The sequence below is a fragment of the Bacillus rossius genome, chromosome 12, assembly GCF_032445375.1.
Source record: "Bacillus rossius redtenbacheri isolate Brsri chromosome 12, Brsri_v3, whole genome shotgun sequence".
NCBI classification, from domain to species: Eukaryota; Metazoa; Arthropoda; class Insecta; order Phasmatodea; family Bacillidae; genus Bacillus; species Bacillus rossius.
The window spans coordinates 9,610,197-9,625,304 of record NC_086339.1 but is presented as its reverse complement, the minus strand read 5'-3'; the positions used below and the strand labels follow the sequence as shown (position 1 = coordinate 9,625,304).

Genomic DNA, 15,108 nt, shown 5'->3' with positions numbered 1-15,108 from the left:
TGTGCAGATTGAGGGATTTGTCGTACCGATGCACCAGCTTTCCAATACCCTCTGCATAAAATGATGCCTCCTGCCTATTCAGCCACATTTTAACAGCGTATATTTCTTCTAATTGTTTTCATCGTAACGAGATAAATTTTTAACACCCCCCCCCATTTACACCCTTAAAAAATTTTGAAACTAAGTTGTACTATAATTCTATCACTTGTAATTACTATTAAACCTAAAAATTTTTGGTTATGTCATTCCCCCCTCCCTGAGCAAATTACATATTTGCCTGACTCAAAGTAATACAGCCTCTAAACATCCCCACAGCTGACTTCATTAAGTGAATGTTACATACATTTTATGGTATGTATAACTACACACTTGAAAACAATCTTAGTGGTGGGGGGGGGGGGGGGAGAAGGGGGAAATTACACAATGCTCACAGCCTTAGTGGTGGCAGCATTGAATTTCCTCCAATTACTATTGCTGGGATTTTCCACTTCCAGGATTTCAAGTAAGTTTCCCTACTTCCCCTGACCAATTTGAACTTCTCTGGCTTTACTCTGATTTTCTATAACAAGGTCACTGGACTTGACAAGAGATGCTGGGAAGATCAGAGCAATAAAGGGATGAAGTTTGTAGAGTATGTTGGCAGTTGGGGTGAAACAGGAGAGAAGAGTGGAAGCAAGAGCAGAAGTACAGGATGATGATGGGAGCTGAAACAGGAAGAAGGTTCCAAGTTGACGCCTCTGGCGGTCGTCAGTCGAGCCTCCCGTCCACGGGCGATATGCCAAGGAGGGTGACAAGTGAACTGGAGATACATCACCCATGCAGTTTGTTTGAAGACCAAGAGAGGTGCACCAAATGTTTCATTCCAGCAACAGCTGTGATGGAAATGTACAAATTTATAGATGTTAATGTGATACACACCAGTTAAACTCTCGTATAAATAATTGGCTCCATATTATTCACTTGCACGCCATATATATATCTCATCTACAGCAGTACACTACGTATAATCTGTAACTATAGTACAACAGTTGGCTGGATTAAGCTTTTAAAATGCCAATAATAATAAAAAAATAAATTTTTTAATTCTTCCCTAAAACCACTACTTGTCATTAAATTTATTTACAGACCCAACCCAAAAACCAAAAAAACCCTTTAATATTAGTTTATTCTTTTAACAACTACAAACATTTTAATAGTTTCTGTACCCACTTGTCCTTGGGGTTCTCACAGTGCACAGGCAAATACGTTACAACTACAGTTATCTCTCAAAGTCACGAGCACTGACTCTCTATAACAGCCAATCAATGTACCAGTAGAGAGGACATTAAAAGATGACAAGTTCTTAGTTGCACCGTGGTGGTGCTACAAAGGTGGAAACGCTCACTTCTGGAAGGGGTAGTAGTCGAGACCGGTGTTGTACTTGAATGGCTTGCTGAAGGATTTCTTTTTGTTCCGCTGGCCTTCCTCCAGCATGGCAGCCACGTCCTTTCTGCAACACGGAGTGTCACGCACGTTTGTCATAGATAAAACTCATTCCACTATTTGCACTATAATTTGGACAGTGATCAAATATTAATTTTATAATGTTGATGTGTGAACCACATACTCTATGCCAAATGGTTTTCAATAGGGACGGGCCAATCAAATCCTTAGAATTCAAAGGATTCATTATTTGAGGAAAAAGATTCAAAGCAAAATAGAGGAAATAAAGTAAGTAAAAATATTCAACACTGATACCCTATGAGGATTACCACATAAATGTTTTTCTTCATACCTATGTTGTTACCATTCACCAAGAGTAATATAAATAAAATTACAATATGTATTGATTCTGGAAAATTATTTTGTGAAACAACCATTTAAAGGGTAGAATGTTTCAGCACCATAGTTAAATCAAAAATATTATGTAGAAAAAGGTACAATGAAGGGACTGGATGTATAAAAATGTTTGTTTTATTTCATTTTGTTGTCATAAAATAGGGCCAAATATTTTTCCTTCAGATACTGATTCGAGGGGCATATTCGATTTACTCTAGAATTAAGTCGTTTTTTTGGAAACTTGGTTCACACCGCATGTTCAAGTGAAATGACACAGCGTTAATAAGCAATATTTACGAAAAGGAAGTTCAGTAGTGGATGAGAGGGGGTGGTGTGCACTCGCCTGTAGGCCGGAGGCAGCACCTCCTCGTGGAGCGTGCACTCGAAGCTGGACGGCTCGCGCTCCTTGTAGACGCGGTGCCGAACCACGTCCACGTCGCGCGTCACGCTCTCCGACAGCTGCTCCAGCCTCGTCGGCGGGCAGTGGAACCTCAGGAGGAAGTGGCTGTGGGCACGACCCATCTCTGCTCAGGGGCTTGCCCGAGCTTGCCTGATCCACGACTAGAACACACACTTGTACGCGCAGGTAGGGTTACCAGACGTCCGGCAAAAGGAGGACATGTCCTTTTTATGTATTTTTTTTGCGTCCGGCCGGATTTTCCTTAATGCTCCAAAATGTCCGGCTTTTTTTATAAAGTGAGATAATTTCTGCAGTTACACTCTTGAGTAAAGCGCGCGGTGCGTGCTAATGCGCTGTCCGCAGTCACCCCACTAGTAAGTAGTTCTATGACAGCTTGACAGGTAGCAGTACATGCAGAAGCACGTGTTTTTAATATGCTGTATATGCGTAGTTTGTTTGATTCTTTATACTGAAACTGTATTAAATGCCAAAACATTGTAAAATATCGTACTCCATTGTAATTAATTCATGGCTTTTTAAAAAAAAATATATTGTCCTCCTGTTTAGTGAAATGTCCTCCTTTTTTATTATCAGTGTCTGGTAACCCTACATGCAGGGCAAGCAAAGACACTCTTTACTCTGCTCTGGGGCTTGCCAAAGCTTGCCTAACCCACAACTGGAACACACACTTGCACACGCAGGGCAAGCAACGAACGGAAGCTGCTGACCACGTACTATTAAGAGAAGTCACAATTTCAAGTGCCCCGCTTGCTTACTTAGGCACACACATGGCGTACAGAGCTTCAGAGAAAAAATAGTGAATTAAAAATAGCTAACACCAGAGTGGGGTCTGCTTGCGAATAGCATTCCAGTATACACTGAGGGCGGATGAGTAGTTATGTTTGTGTATTTAGTTTTCAAACTGTATTTTTAGAAGAATGAACATGGCTTCCAGAAATAATATTTAGGCACAGATTCTGCATTACATCTTTATCTTCATTTCTTCACCACATAATATCATTAGTCCAGGCAAATTAGACCAAAAAAAGGCCGTGCTTCCCGAAAAATTGTCCAAAGCTGGAAAGTGTTTTAATACCTTTTGGGGGTCCCAAATAAGAGTCCTGTGAGTTTGCGACGGATTCTAACTCCTGCTTAAGGAGCCAGGAATTAAAAAAACCACAGAATTTTCGCACTTTGTATAGTTTTTTGCTTATCACTCCTAAACAACGCATCCAAAAGAAAATTGTATTTGAAGTTTTTTTAAAACACATCAAATTCTGCTTTGAATGGTGTTTAGTACGTCAAAATCGGCTTAGTCATTTGGCCGCAATCGATTTTCAAAGTTGGTCCATTTTTACCAACTTGGCTAAAAAGTTGATTCTTTGTTTAGTTTTTCGTTTACAACTCCTAAACGACACATCCTGAAAAACGTTTACTCATAGCTTTTTTTAAGAAGATTAAATTCTGTGTCGAATGGTTTTCATTCCGTCAAAATCGGCGTAGCTGTTTAGCCGCAATCGATTTCTGAAGTGGGGCCATATTTTACCAACTAGTTAAAAAGTTGATTATGCCCTTTGAATGGATCATATGAATCATTTGATGATGTTTTATTCAATGACAATCATCCAGGGGCGGATCCAAGAGTGAAGGGAAGGGGAGCATGGCCCCCCCCTTTGGAATTTCAAGTATAATCCTTATTTTTAATCAAATATTAAATATTAATTGTTCTGGGGTTTCAGAAATTCTAGGATTCGTGCCCCCTCCCCCCCCCCCCCCCTTCTGGATCCGCACCTGGACACTCCAAAATGATGTTATGTGGTTTCAAAATACAAGAAGGCATTATAATGAATAATGTTTTATTGAAGGTAACAAAAGATGTATACATGTAAACGATAACGGTATTAGTTGTGTACATGAAAGATCATAATATGAAAGATGTACAAGGTATTCATGTTGACGATTTCTTTCGCCGTTTATGAGAAGACGGTCGCTCTTCGCCGATCACATCATCTAGCTCCTCATCCTCGGAATCTTGAGAATGAGGATTCATTTCTTGCTCTCCGATGATATCAATCTCCTCGTCACACTGGGTGGCATCCAGTATAACATCCTTGTCTTCAGAGATGGAATTGAGGCATGCGTGCCCTTTGCAGGTTATGCAGATGGTGGTGCATTTTATCCCTGCCTTTCTACAGGAGCAAGCTGCTTTGCACCCTTTGTTACATGTGCACGATATGGAGTTGAGAAGTTCTTGTGGGGCCGGTGGATCAGTCGTTGTGATGGGAGTTAACCCATTGGTGGTTATTTTCCATCCCCATCTCTCTGGATCTAGTACATTACTCCTCCATACCTGCACCTGTAAATAAACTCTGAAGGAGTGCTGACGAGCAGCCGCTTCTGTAGGAGGCAAGGACGCCAAGTCGAAATTCTTTTTTGAAAGCGACCCCTGGAAGAGGTCAAACCTCACTTGATTGAGGGACTTGCTGCTGCCACCCGTGTACAAGGTTTTTATGAAGTGAACGTCTGCCTCTGCAACTTGATCAGGAGTTGCGATCGGGTCAAGAAAAATAGAGGCCTGATGAAGGAGGTTTTGGTCTGCCATGAATTTCTTGATCAATTTTATTTTCCCCTGACGGAAAAATGAGGATGTGGTGTCGCACACCGTGAAGGCATGGAGAAACAGGGCATGCTTCCTCATGTTTTCAGGCAGCCGGCAATTGCTCGGACTGTAAACGACAGTTTCCTGGTTCTGCTTCCCGGGTTTCATGAGGAATACATTGGAGATGGGCTCTTCAAAGACAGCAACATGAAAAGTGAGCAGGACCAACAGATCGGTGTCCTCTCCCACTATGAAAACATTGCCTCCCTCTATAGACCTCTCCATTGCTGTGCTCACAATCAGAGAATCTGCATCTTCCAAGGCTTGTTTCACGTGAATGCCCTCGTCAATCAGTTTGTTTGTCAGCATCGATATGAGGCGTTTCTTGTTGTGATCATTCAACAAGAAACGATATTTCGGCATTGTGGCCTTGGTATGTTCCTGGAATATAACCGACGAAGATGACATAGCACGGGCTCTTCGTGCTCTTTCAGCAGAATTTATACTCTATAAGGATTATACTTGAAATTCTAAAAGGGGGGGGGGGGGCGTGCCCCCCTTCCCTTCACTCTTGTATCCGCCCCTGGATGATTGTCATTGAATAAAACATCATCAAATGATTCATATGATTCATTCAAAGGGCATAATCAACTTTTTAGCCAAGTTGGTAAAATATGGCCCTACTTCAGAAATCGATTGCGGCTAAACAGCTAGGCCGATTTTGACGGAATAAAAACCATTCGACGCAGAATCTAATTTTCTTAAAAAAAGCTATGAGTAAACTTTTTTCAGGATGTGTCGTTTAGGAGTTGTAAACGAAAAACTAAACAAAGAATCAACTTTTTAGCCAAGTTGGTAAAAATGGACCAACTTTGAAAATCGATTGCGGCCAAATGACTAAGCCGATTTTGACGTACTAAACACCATTCAAAGCAGAATTTAATGTGTTTTAAAAAAGCTTCAAATACAATTTTCTGTAGGATGCGTCGTTTAGGAGTTATAAGCAAAAAACTAAACAAAGTGCGAAATTTCCGCGGTTTTTTGACTCCCAAAACTTAAGCAGAAGTCAGAATCCGTCGCAAACTCACAGTACTCTTATTTGGGACCCCGAAAAGGTATTAAAACACTTTCCAGCTTTGGACGATTTTTCGGGAAGCATATGTCTAATTTGCCTGGGCTACATGGTAGGTGCTCAAATCTCATAGTTGTCTTATGCAACACGAGGAGAAGACTGCGAGCGCCAGTCCAGATCCTTGCGTTGAAGGCAATACCGCGCTAAAAGCACTTGCGAATGTCGCACTTATCATCCCGCCTCACTAACACAAATACAAACCTAACTAGGTGGGCCCCTAAAAAAGAGAAGCAACTGAACTTACATAGAACAAAACAATGGACACTGTTGCCAATCTATTTTGGTATTTAAGCTATAAGCAGCAAAATGTTTTGTGTTACATTTTATATAAAAAATAAAACATACTAATACCTTGTAAAAGTGCCTACATGAATGTTTGCTTTAACATACACATAAATTAAATTAATGCAAGTCTGCACGTCCACAAAACAGTTTTTCACGAAAGCTTTAAATTCATGAATGGGTAATTGTCAACTAGACCTCTGTGCAACATATCTACTGCTGACACGGACAGAAATTACAATGCTAATGAAGAGAGGGCATGACTAAACAATACCACCTCTAGAGCAACAGATATCTGACAGATGCCACTATTTGTCTTGTGGTTGTTCCAGACTGGCCAATGAATTACTTTCATGATAGATATTCTAAAACTAATGAGACAGTACGAGGGACAGATACAAACATAAAAATACTGTAAATTTAAACAATGGACTTTCAATTGATTTTTTTAATCATTGAGGAAAACATCACACTGCAATGAAATGCAGATTCATTCAAAATAAAATAACACTACGCAATCTAAACCAGTGGGAATGAATAAATTACAGCTTATCGCGTTGGCGAAAGGCGAGAGGTGATGAGATAAGAATGGAGCATTGATAGAGTGAGAGGGTGGAGTAAGTTGGAGTACCATGAGAAAACCTACTGGCTGGCTTCAACGTCCGTCACGTTTTCCTCTTGCAAAACTGCAGGCTTGACCCACCCATGAATCGAATCATCACCTTGGAGGGAGGCGTGTGATATAACCACTCGCATACCATGGTCTCCTAGCTAGACTGAATATGGGATTCATTTTACTACTCTTCTGAAAATATCTGGAAAATGTCCTTGAATTCAAACTGGTATTTTTTGAAAAGAATCAAAACATAATGTAAATGTGTGTAAGTTATCACACAAATTTAATCATGTACTACGGCAAGTATGACTGGATTTTACATAAAACTGAATCAGGATTGAAATTACGTATACTACCTATGGAACCAAAGGGGCCCCTCGACTCCCAGTACGCAGCGGCCGCAGGGCCGAGTGTCGGAGCTCACCTGCCCTTCTTGTGCACCGTGCCGTGCGAGCTGGTCTTGTACGGCAGACTGCCGCTGCCCAGGTTCTCTATGTTGCGGATGAAGCCGCCCGTCTCGAAGATGGCCTCCGCCGTGCGCTTGAGAGTCGCGGCCGTCTCGCTCTGCACATGCCGACAGACACGCCTGCACTCCCTCTGGCCACTAGTCTGCTGCAAGGCCAAGCCGTACACAGCAGTACATCATTTCTTCCACTTTTACCAATCCAGATATAAGCATGAGACTATATCTAAAAACTGACGACAAAACAACAAAATTAACTTTAAAAAAAAGAGAAGTATGAAGGTGTCAAATGACAGGTGATAAACCAATTTCAAGAGTTTTTTCAGGAATTTTAATAAATTATTTTACAAATTTTTTATATCACTGGTACATTTTAAAATAAAATAAGCAAAATTTAATATAATGAGATAGATCTAATATTTGCAGAACAGCGATATTGAAATTAGAAAGTTAAACCTGGTTGTTAAGTGAAGATAACATAACTAATATTTATATTTGATGTGCGACTAAAAAACTGAAGTGAGATAAAAAAAAAAGGATGGAATTTGTTTTGCGTTTCAGCATTGTTACAGATTATTTCAAGACATTTTCATGACTAGTCATCAATTTTACTATGTTTTCATGACTTAAGAAACTTGTAGAAGTATATTGAATCAAATTTGAGACAGTACTAGATTATCTTCAGTGATTTCTAGGACTGACTTGGAAGATGATGTTATGGAATGGAATAAAATTGTGTGAAGCCATGAGAGTTAACAGTTGCAGACAAGTATTCATTAGTTTTTGTAATGATCTCGTAATGCTAGCCAGAGGCAAGAATGATAAAGGTCTATGCACTCGACTAGGTAATTAGCTTAAAGTCATTCAGAGGTTTCTTTGGGAACTGTGCGATATTTAATTGAGAAGGCTAATCACACAAGAGGAGCAATACAAATATCAAATGGGTTGCTTTGGAGAAATTCATTAAAAAACCAGAATACTGATCATGTAAACAATTATTTTTTCGCCTTCTGTGTGGGATTGTGTGTGTATGTTTTGGAGAACTTAAGTTAAATCGTAAGAATGGTCAAATAGGTAAGTTAGCTACATTAAACATAATTTAAAATTTGTGAACAGTTGGTTACGTAAGTATAGCAACAGGTTCACGCGTCCATTCTGAGGCCCGAATAGTTCTGAAGTTCACCAAAGATCACCGAAGTTCGCAGTTCACATGGGCAACTTCAATAGCATACAAAGGATATAAAGGTGCATGAAAGATGTCCATATAGTCTTTCATAGACTTAAATTAGAGAATTAATGAGCTACATCTAAAATTCTTTTAAAAAGTCTGGATAGTTGATTAGGTTATGTTAGCTACATTAAAAATATTGTGAAATCATGTAAATGGTCGGTTTGTGTGTTAATTTCCTACACTATATGCAACTCTGAAAGAAAAAAAAATCCATAATGTCCCAAAACCGACATTAAATATTTAAATCTCCTAAAGTATTTGGAATTTCTTATCTCCACCTGGTTTAATGAAAAGAGGAAGTTAAAGAGCATAGAATAAAAGTATTTTCGGAATTTTTAAATGTTTTTTAACAAATATCGGCCAACTCTGAAAATTAAAAAAATTTGATATCTCCTAAAGTATTTGGAATTTCTTATCTCCGCCGGTTGTTTTGAAAAGAGGAAGTGAAAGAGCATAAAATAAAAGTATTTTCGGATTATTAGCATTTTTTCCCCCGCAAATACCGCTACTCTACATATTTACCCGTAACCGAACCAATCTTTGAGACCAATTTACAGTATTTTAAATGTAGTTTACATATCCTACTTAATTCTACAAAACAGTGAACTATCTAAAACATTTAAATGTAGTTGAATAAAATCGTCAAATTTAATGTGATCAGGTTTTTATTTTTATATTCTCAGAAGAGCATCTTCTCAGGAAATGGAAGAAATGTAAAAATAGTGGGGGGGGGGGGACTCCTTGCCCTGAGCGGAAGCCCAATCGCAAGCGTATTATTCACTTAATTACTTCGTTCATAACTGCAGTCACAAAACTTATATTTTTGTTGATTATAGTAACTCCCCATACAAGAAAACAACTTTACCCGAGACATTATCCTGAGAAGTATCGGCATTTCGTACGTCAACATATTGCACACAAATAGTTACTTTTTAATGACAATGCTAGTTTTACTTCACAAAAAAGACAGTTTCAAATTACAGACATGTTTGCCACAAGAGAATATTTGCCATTTACATTTCTCGCCAACATAGTTAAAATATCCATGGATATGATACAGTCAGACGGTGACACAAAGTTATCTTTACGGTTACGTATAATTTAATAGTTCACATTTCGCCACTAGAAGCGGGATTGTTCCTTGCTGAAGGGCAAAGATGAAGGGCAAAAGTATTAAAGTTGTTCTATGTAATATTCTTTTTTTTTAGAATATGTACTACCAATATATTCAGTTTCTTAACGTAAACATTTATAAAGTGGTAATAAACTGTCATCCTGCCGCCTTCCGCCAGTTGATATAACTGATGACTAATCATTTACAAGAGCGACATATATATATATTTTTTAATTACGTGGCCTACAGCGATATGCCAAACAGCCAATGGGTCAATTTGAGTCAGTGCAATTATCAATTTCATTCCGAGGTAATCAAATATCAGCATGTAAATATCACACCCATACCTTACCCGGGACTCGAACCCAGGACCCCTCGCACCGTAAGCCGGTGTGCATCCGCTACGCTGCGGAGGTCGGCAGATAAATTATTTGAGTGCTAGGCAAGACGATGCCAAGTGGCGTGCAGAGAGTAGGTATTGGGGCTAGACAGAGATCTGGCTGTTTATAGTCACCAGTGACTCTATGCCAAGGATGACTAGATAAATTAATGAAAATACGGCTGTTATAGTTAGATTGGTCGTAATTCGCAATCAACTGTACATGCACTACTCGGACATGGACTGAGCTAATACGACTGTACAAATGCATTTACGTTGGGCAACAATTTATATACACCTTCCTATTTGGATATGTATTATGTACAAGAATAGAAGTAATAATAATAATTTTTTTGGGCGTTTGGAGTGTTTACTATTCTCCCAACACAGTAGGAGTATCGATAGCCAGAGAGAATAAAGACTTGTGAATTATATTCTTATTATAACAGTAAAATGTGGCAGGTTAAAAGTATAAACTGTAACTGTAATAAATGGTACAGGCAATTAGCAAAACAATTATTACTGGGCAGGGTATATTCACAGATTTTAAAAAGTGACACAAGAACACATATAAACATACAGTAATCATTAGGTGTGTGTGTATCCTTCCGCCATCACAACTTTCAGACATTGTCTTATTGTTAAGTATTTGTAAACAATTTATTAATATAATGTAATGCCCCGAAATTTATCTATTTTTAAAATTAAAACTACTTGTGTTCACTGTGCGTCTATGTTGCAAATTTCAGCCTGAGTTATTCCCGCTCTTCGCGTTTTCGTGCGGGAAAGCGCGGCTTACTGGTGGCCCGGGGCAGCAGTTGAGGTTCACTCGGCGTCGAGACTAGACGATCCCGCGCACCGCGGGGTCTTCGTCTTGCCATCACCGCGCTTAGGGAGGTTGCCAAGACATTCGGGTAATGTAGCAAATAATCACTGGTGAGATACAACTGTAACCTTACTCACAGATCATATTCCAGAACATGTCTAAACACAATTCTTGTTAAGTGAGGAAAAATCAACCATTTTAATAAACTGTGCCATACACAAGGTTAGAAACTGATTTCAAAGCATTCTAGCGGACGTTTGTCAACCATTGATACATTTGCTACACCAAATGTTTTACAGATTACAGATAGCAGCATTATTGTGCGAATTAAAATGTGTAATTTTAATTTTCTCAAGTAAATTTCAAGTTGCGATTATTTTTTTGTTTTGACAATTGAAGTGCACAAAATGTATTCCAGAACAGTTTCGCTATCATAAAGTTTCATTTGGCACTCCAACACGTTTGTTACGTCCCCCGATGATCAAAAAATTACTATATATGAGTTAATGGCGCCAGCTGCAATTCAGCCATCTGGACGAAATAAACGAAGTGAGCTCTGCACATTAACGTAATTTTGGCAACAGATAGGACACTAAAATAGCTTGCCTAAAATAAGGGACTGGCTGAATCCTATCGTGCACTACGAATATGATTAGAGGGTACAGGTTTAGCATATTAAACAATTAAACCCTTAGTTTTGTGTCTTGGAATACCGATGTTAGTCAATTGATTAAGTCACTTGACTCCTTTTTACATTGGCTCCGTGGCAGTACATTACAATTCAGTTTATGTCGTTAATATGCTCTCAGATACAATTGATGTATTTAAATTATAGGACTTTTATAGTAAATACTGTCAGAAAGTTTTTATAAACACTAACTGCAGACTTGCATATGTTGCACTCTTATATTACAATTCCGTGTGGAATTGATCTAGCTGCACCGTATTATTTGTATAAATATACTTTTTCAGTCTGGTTGATGAGGTCTAGTCCCAGAAGAATGTTTTAAAATATGCCATGGCCTAAAATAAATGTTATTATTGGCCAGCCATTGTGAAACTATAATGTGCCCCTTGCACAACTACCTCTGTCTCTAATAATTTGTGATGTCTCTCTGGAGATACTTTGGGGTTTTGAGATGGTTGACCAACGTGTCAAATTAGCTAAACGTACAAGCACGGTGGTGACATACTCATACCCTATTGAAAGACACTACTCATGGAGGAAGGGCTATGTCACGAGGATATGTACACCAGCATGACAGAATATATACAGAACTATTATGGAATAGCACCCTGAACAAAACATTATATTTGACCATCAGTCAGGCATTATTTAAGTTTTATTGTTTAGCCTCCGGACTACACACAATGCATCTCCCGATCATTTACGTAAACTTGGCATCCAGGACCGGCATGCATGCAGTTATGACACCATCCTAGTTAATAATAATTTGTTGCTTGAATGCCCTATTGTCCCATCCAGACATAACCATACATACAATTAGGTGCTCTCGTTTTGCGTTTTCCACTTGGGTACCCCTCAATTCTTTTCCAGTCCATGCATGTCTGTATACATAATACTCTCTCCTTATTTATTAGAAAATGACATTCATATTTAATTGCTGGCTTTTCCTTATGACCCCTGTCCATGGTGGCCAGTTCTATGTACCAATGATCCCGCTCCATGGCCTATTCTACGTTTGGTCAATGAGCCTCGATCACCATGATGTAACGTCTTCAATGTTTAGATTTGCAATAAATTGAGCTTAAGCAGTTGTTTGTATGTAAAAATCCTTACTTTTTTGACTGTTCTAGAGTTTTAAAACAGAACTCTTGAAATAAATGCCTTGCAATGAAAGATTAGGCTCACCAAGAAACGACATGGATAATAGTTTATTGTTCATAACCTCAATTTTCACTACTTGCCAAAAATTACAAAATAGGTTAATGTACCAACACTTTCCTGAAGTTTTGATGCATCAAAAGTCATGGAAGTCAAACTCACAATAATAATAGGTAAAAATATTCCAATACTTTAGATGGATTGAGAGACAGCTGCCATGTAACCTTTACACAATTTTTTTAAAGTCTGACGTGATTACAGAGATGCTTCTTGTTTACATCTCACGTAAACATAACATTGGCTTGTTCTGCAAGTGGCTGTTGCCACCCTTGCAAGCCTTTCCACTATTGCCAAAACGTAACCTACATGTCATCAAAATTATGATGCCCTAAGCACAGAGAACATGAGGAACTTATATCGTACAAAATGCTGATACACACTATTTGGATGTGCCAGTAAGTTTCTCCGTTTCTATAATAAATAACACTCTGTAACTGGACGTCTAAAACTTTTAATTGATTATAAAAATGGAAAATTTGCAGTTGGCATAACTGCACGATTTATTCGGACAGTTGCCACAGATATTTACTATATTATATGTGCGACGATAAATTCAAGTGATGCGTCAAGAAACAAAACACAAGTTAACAAACAGGTGCCGAATATTAAAGTTAAGTTACTTTTACGGTTTGTATTGTGAATGAATTTTTTAACAACTTTCATGACCAGTCCTTCAGTTTCAATATTATTTCGCGACTATCACGATTTTTTAGGTACAGAAACGGGATGCCTGGTAAATACAGGCAGATGTTTTTATTTGTACACTGAAGCAATCAGGTCTAGATTAATAATTTAAAAGACCAGGTGTCCTGCATCTGCTCATCCAGTATTTTAAAATCAGGTCGGTATCATCACATATTTGTACAGGCTCAGGCCTCCCTGTTATCAAGTGTAATCCACACAAGATACAAGATGGGATTGTGAAAATGTAGGTACACAAAAGCACAAACAAAATAATAACAACCAATGTGATTATAAAAATTGCATTTTTTTTATTTGTGAGGTTTTGTCTTCAAGTAATATACAATTGAACTGAAGACAATAATAGAGATTTGTTTAATTTCAAATAAACGCGTTTATCGCTGTGCAAAACAAAGAGAAACGACACTTGTGACATGATGTACAAAGTTAATGAGTTAATTGTGTACAGGAATACTAAACTACACAAAGCTAAACGCTACTGTAACCTGCTGTATTGTACGTGATTTGAGTTATTACCACTGAGGGAAAAATTCATCTAAGAGACGTGCTTTAGAGGACGTCAGTGTCATCTGTAAAACATACAATTAAGTTACCACGTACATATGTACAAGCGGGGCCCAGTGCGACAGCTCTTGCGGCAAGACTCACTTTTATCTTAAGAGGTAGCAAAATAAAACCACTGTTCGACACGTAACAGAAAATTACTGCAGTGACAAGATGTGTTTTGAAAGCTTTCCGTTTCACCAACCGCCGAAACGAGTAACACTTCCGCTCGTAATATCACAACAGCACCACTCTCACGGGACCCCGTACAAAAGAAGCACTTATCACAGGGTGTATAACAATCATCGGAAGTTTATCAAAATTCTGCTGCAGAAACATAATACACCAGCCATTAAAAAAAAAAAACATACAAAAAAAAAAGGAAGTTGATGAATAAAAGGTAGCAAAGATCACAGGTAAGCTAGGCAAAGATAAAATTTACAGTATCAACATATTATCAGCATCAAGTTAGCAGGTACCACACAGTGGTAAAATAGTGTGTGTGCCAGTACAGGACTTACAAAAAAATACATACTATACAACTTTCTAAAAACTATATTACACTGTACATACCAGCATTTTTTTTTTTCGCGTGTGATATAAAAACTTTGTATAATATTTGGCTAGGTGCTGATCACAGGCCATGCGGGCGCTCAGTTGAGGTACTTGCGGCACTTGCGCGAGCCGCAGGTGCACGGGATCTTGACGTCCTCGAAGGGGAACTTGTAGTCGTAGGTGAGCTCCTCGCCCTGGAGGATGCGGCGCAGCGCGAAGATCAGGATGTGCTTCTTGCCGAGGATGTCGACCACCCGCGAGTAGCAGTTGGGCTGCAACACCCCGGAGCACGCGCTTTCCCACAGCTCCGCAAACCGCGTTCCTTCACTCGTTGCCGCGACAAAAAAACAAAAAAATTTAACCAGGATGTTTCCGTCACAAAGATCATAAACCAGAGCCACGGAATTTTCGCACGTTCATTTAGTCGCAAGCTAGAATGCAAACCCTCCACGCTGTCGCACTCTGTTCGTGATCGGACCGCAGTTATCTGGACACGCCCCTCTACGACCGTGAGCTAGGAGGGAAGTAAGCGAATCAGGTAG

The 15,108-nt window shown here is 39.0% G+C and overlaps 3 protein-coding genes across 3 annotated transcripts in view; all 3 read right to left on the bottom strand.

Annotated features, from left to right (window-relative positions):
• Positions 1-1,146: 1,146 nt before the first annotated feature.
• Positions 1,147-9,610, bottom strand: LOC134537498 (small ribosomal subunit protein bS6m). Its single transcript, XM_063377995.1, has 4 exons — positions 9,407-9,610; positions 7,272-7,411; positions 2,162-2,323; positions 1,147-1,489 (listed from the first exon to the last, which is right to left on the bottom strand). The coding sequence occupies exons 1-4, from the start codon at positions 9,449-9,451 to the stop codon at positions 1,381-1,383; spliced, it is 456 nt and encodes a 151-aa protein (XP_063234065.1). The 5' UTR covers positions 9,452-9,610; the 3' UTR covers positions 1,147-1,380.
• Positions 9,611-13,733: 4,123 nt separating this feature from the next.
• Positions 13,734-14,982, bottom strand: LOC134537247 (uncharacterized; the record flags this gene model as incomplete). The annotated part of the gene is made up of 1 exon (XM_063377516.1): positions 13,734-14,982. A coding segment is annotated over one exon (318 nt), but the record flags the coding sequence as incomplete, so codon positions are not given.
• A 4-nt stretch (positions 14,983-14,986) lies between these two features.
• The window catches only part of LOC134537246 (histone-lysine N-methyltransferase trithorax), a 21,472-nt gene continuing 21,350 nt past the window's right edge, over positions 14,987-15,108 (bottom strand). Inside the window, exon 14 of the mRNA XM_063377514.1 lies at positions 14,987-14,997. Within this exon, the coding sequence (XP_063233584.1) occupies positions 14,987-14,997 (11 nt within the window). The remainder of the gene's footprint in view (positions 14,998-15,108) is intronic.

Bases quoted from the DNA above. Each gene is read 5' to 3' on its own strand.
- LOC134537498 (XM_063377995.1), bottom strand. From the start codon at position 9,451: ATGTTGACGTACGAAATGCCGATACTTCTCAGGATAATGTCTCGG. The intron at 7,412-9,406 runs GTAAAGTTGTTT...CGGCATGTGCAG, and splicing joins TTCTCAGGATAATGTCTCGG to AGCGAGACGGCCGCGACTCT. The intron at 2,324-7,271 runs GTGAGCTCCGAC...TCGTGCCCACAG, and splicing joins ACGGTGCACAAGAAGGGCAG to CCACTTCCTCCTGAGGTTCC.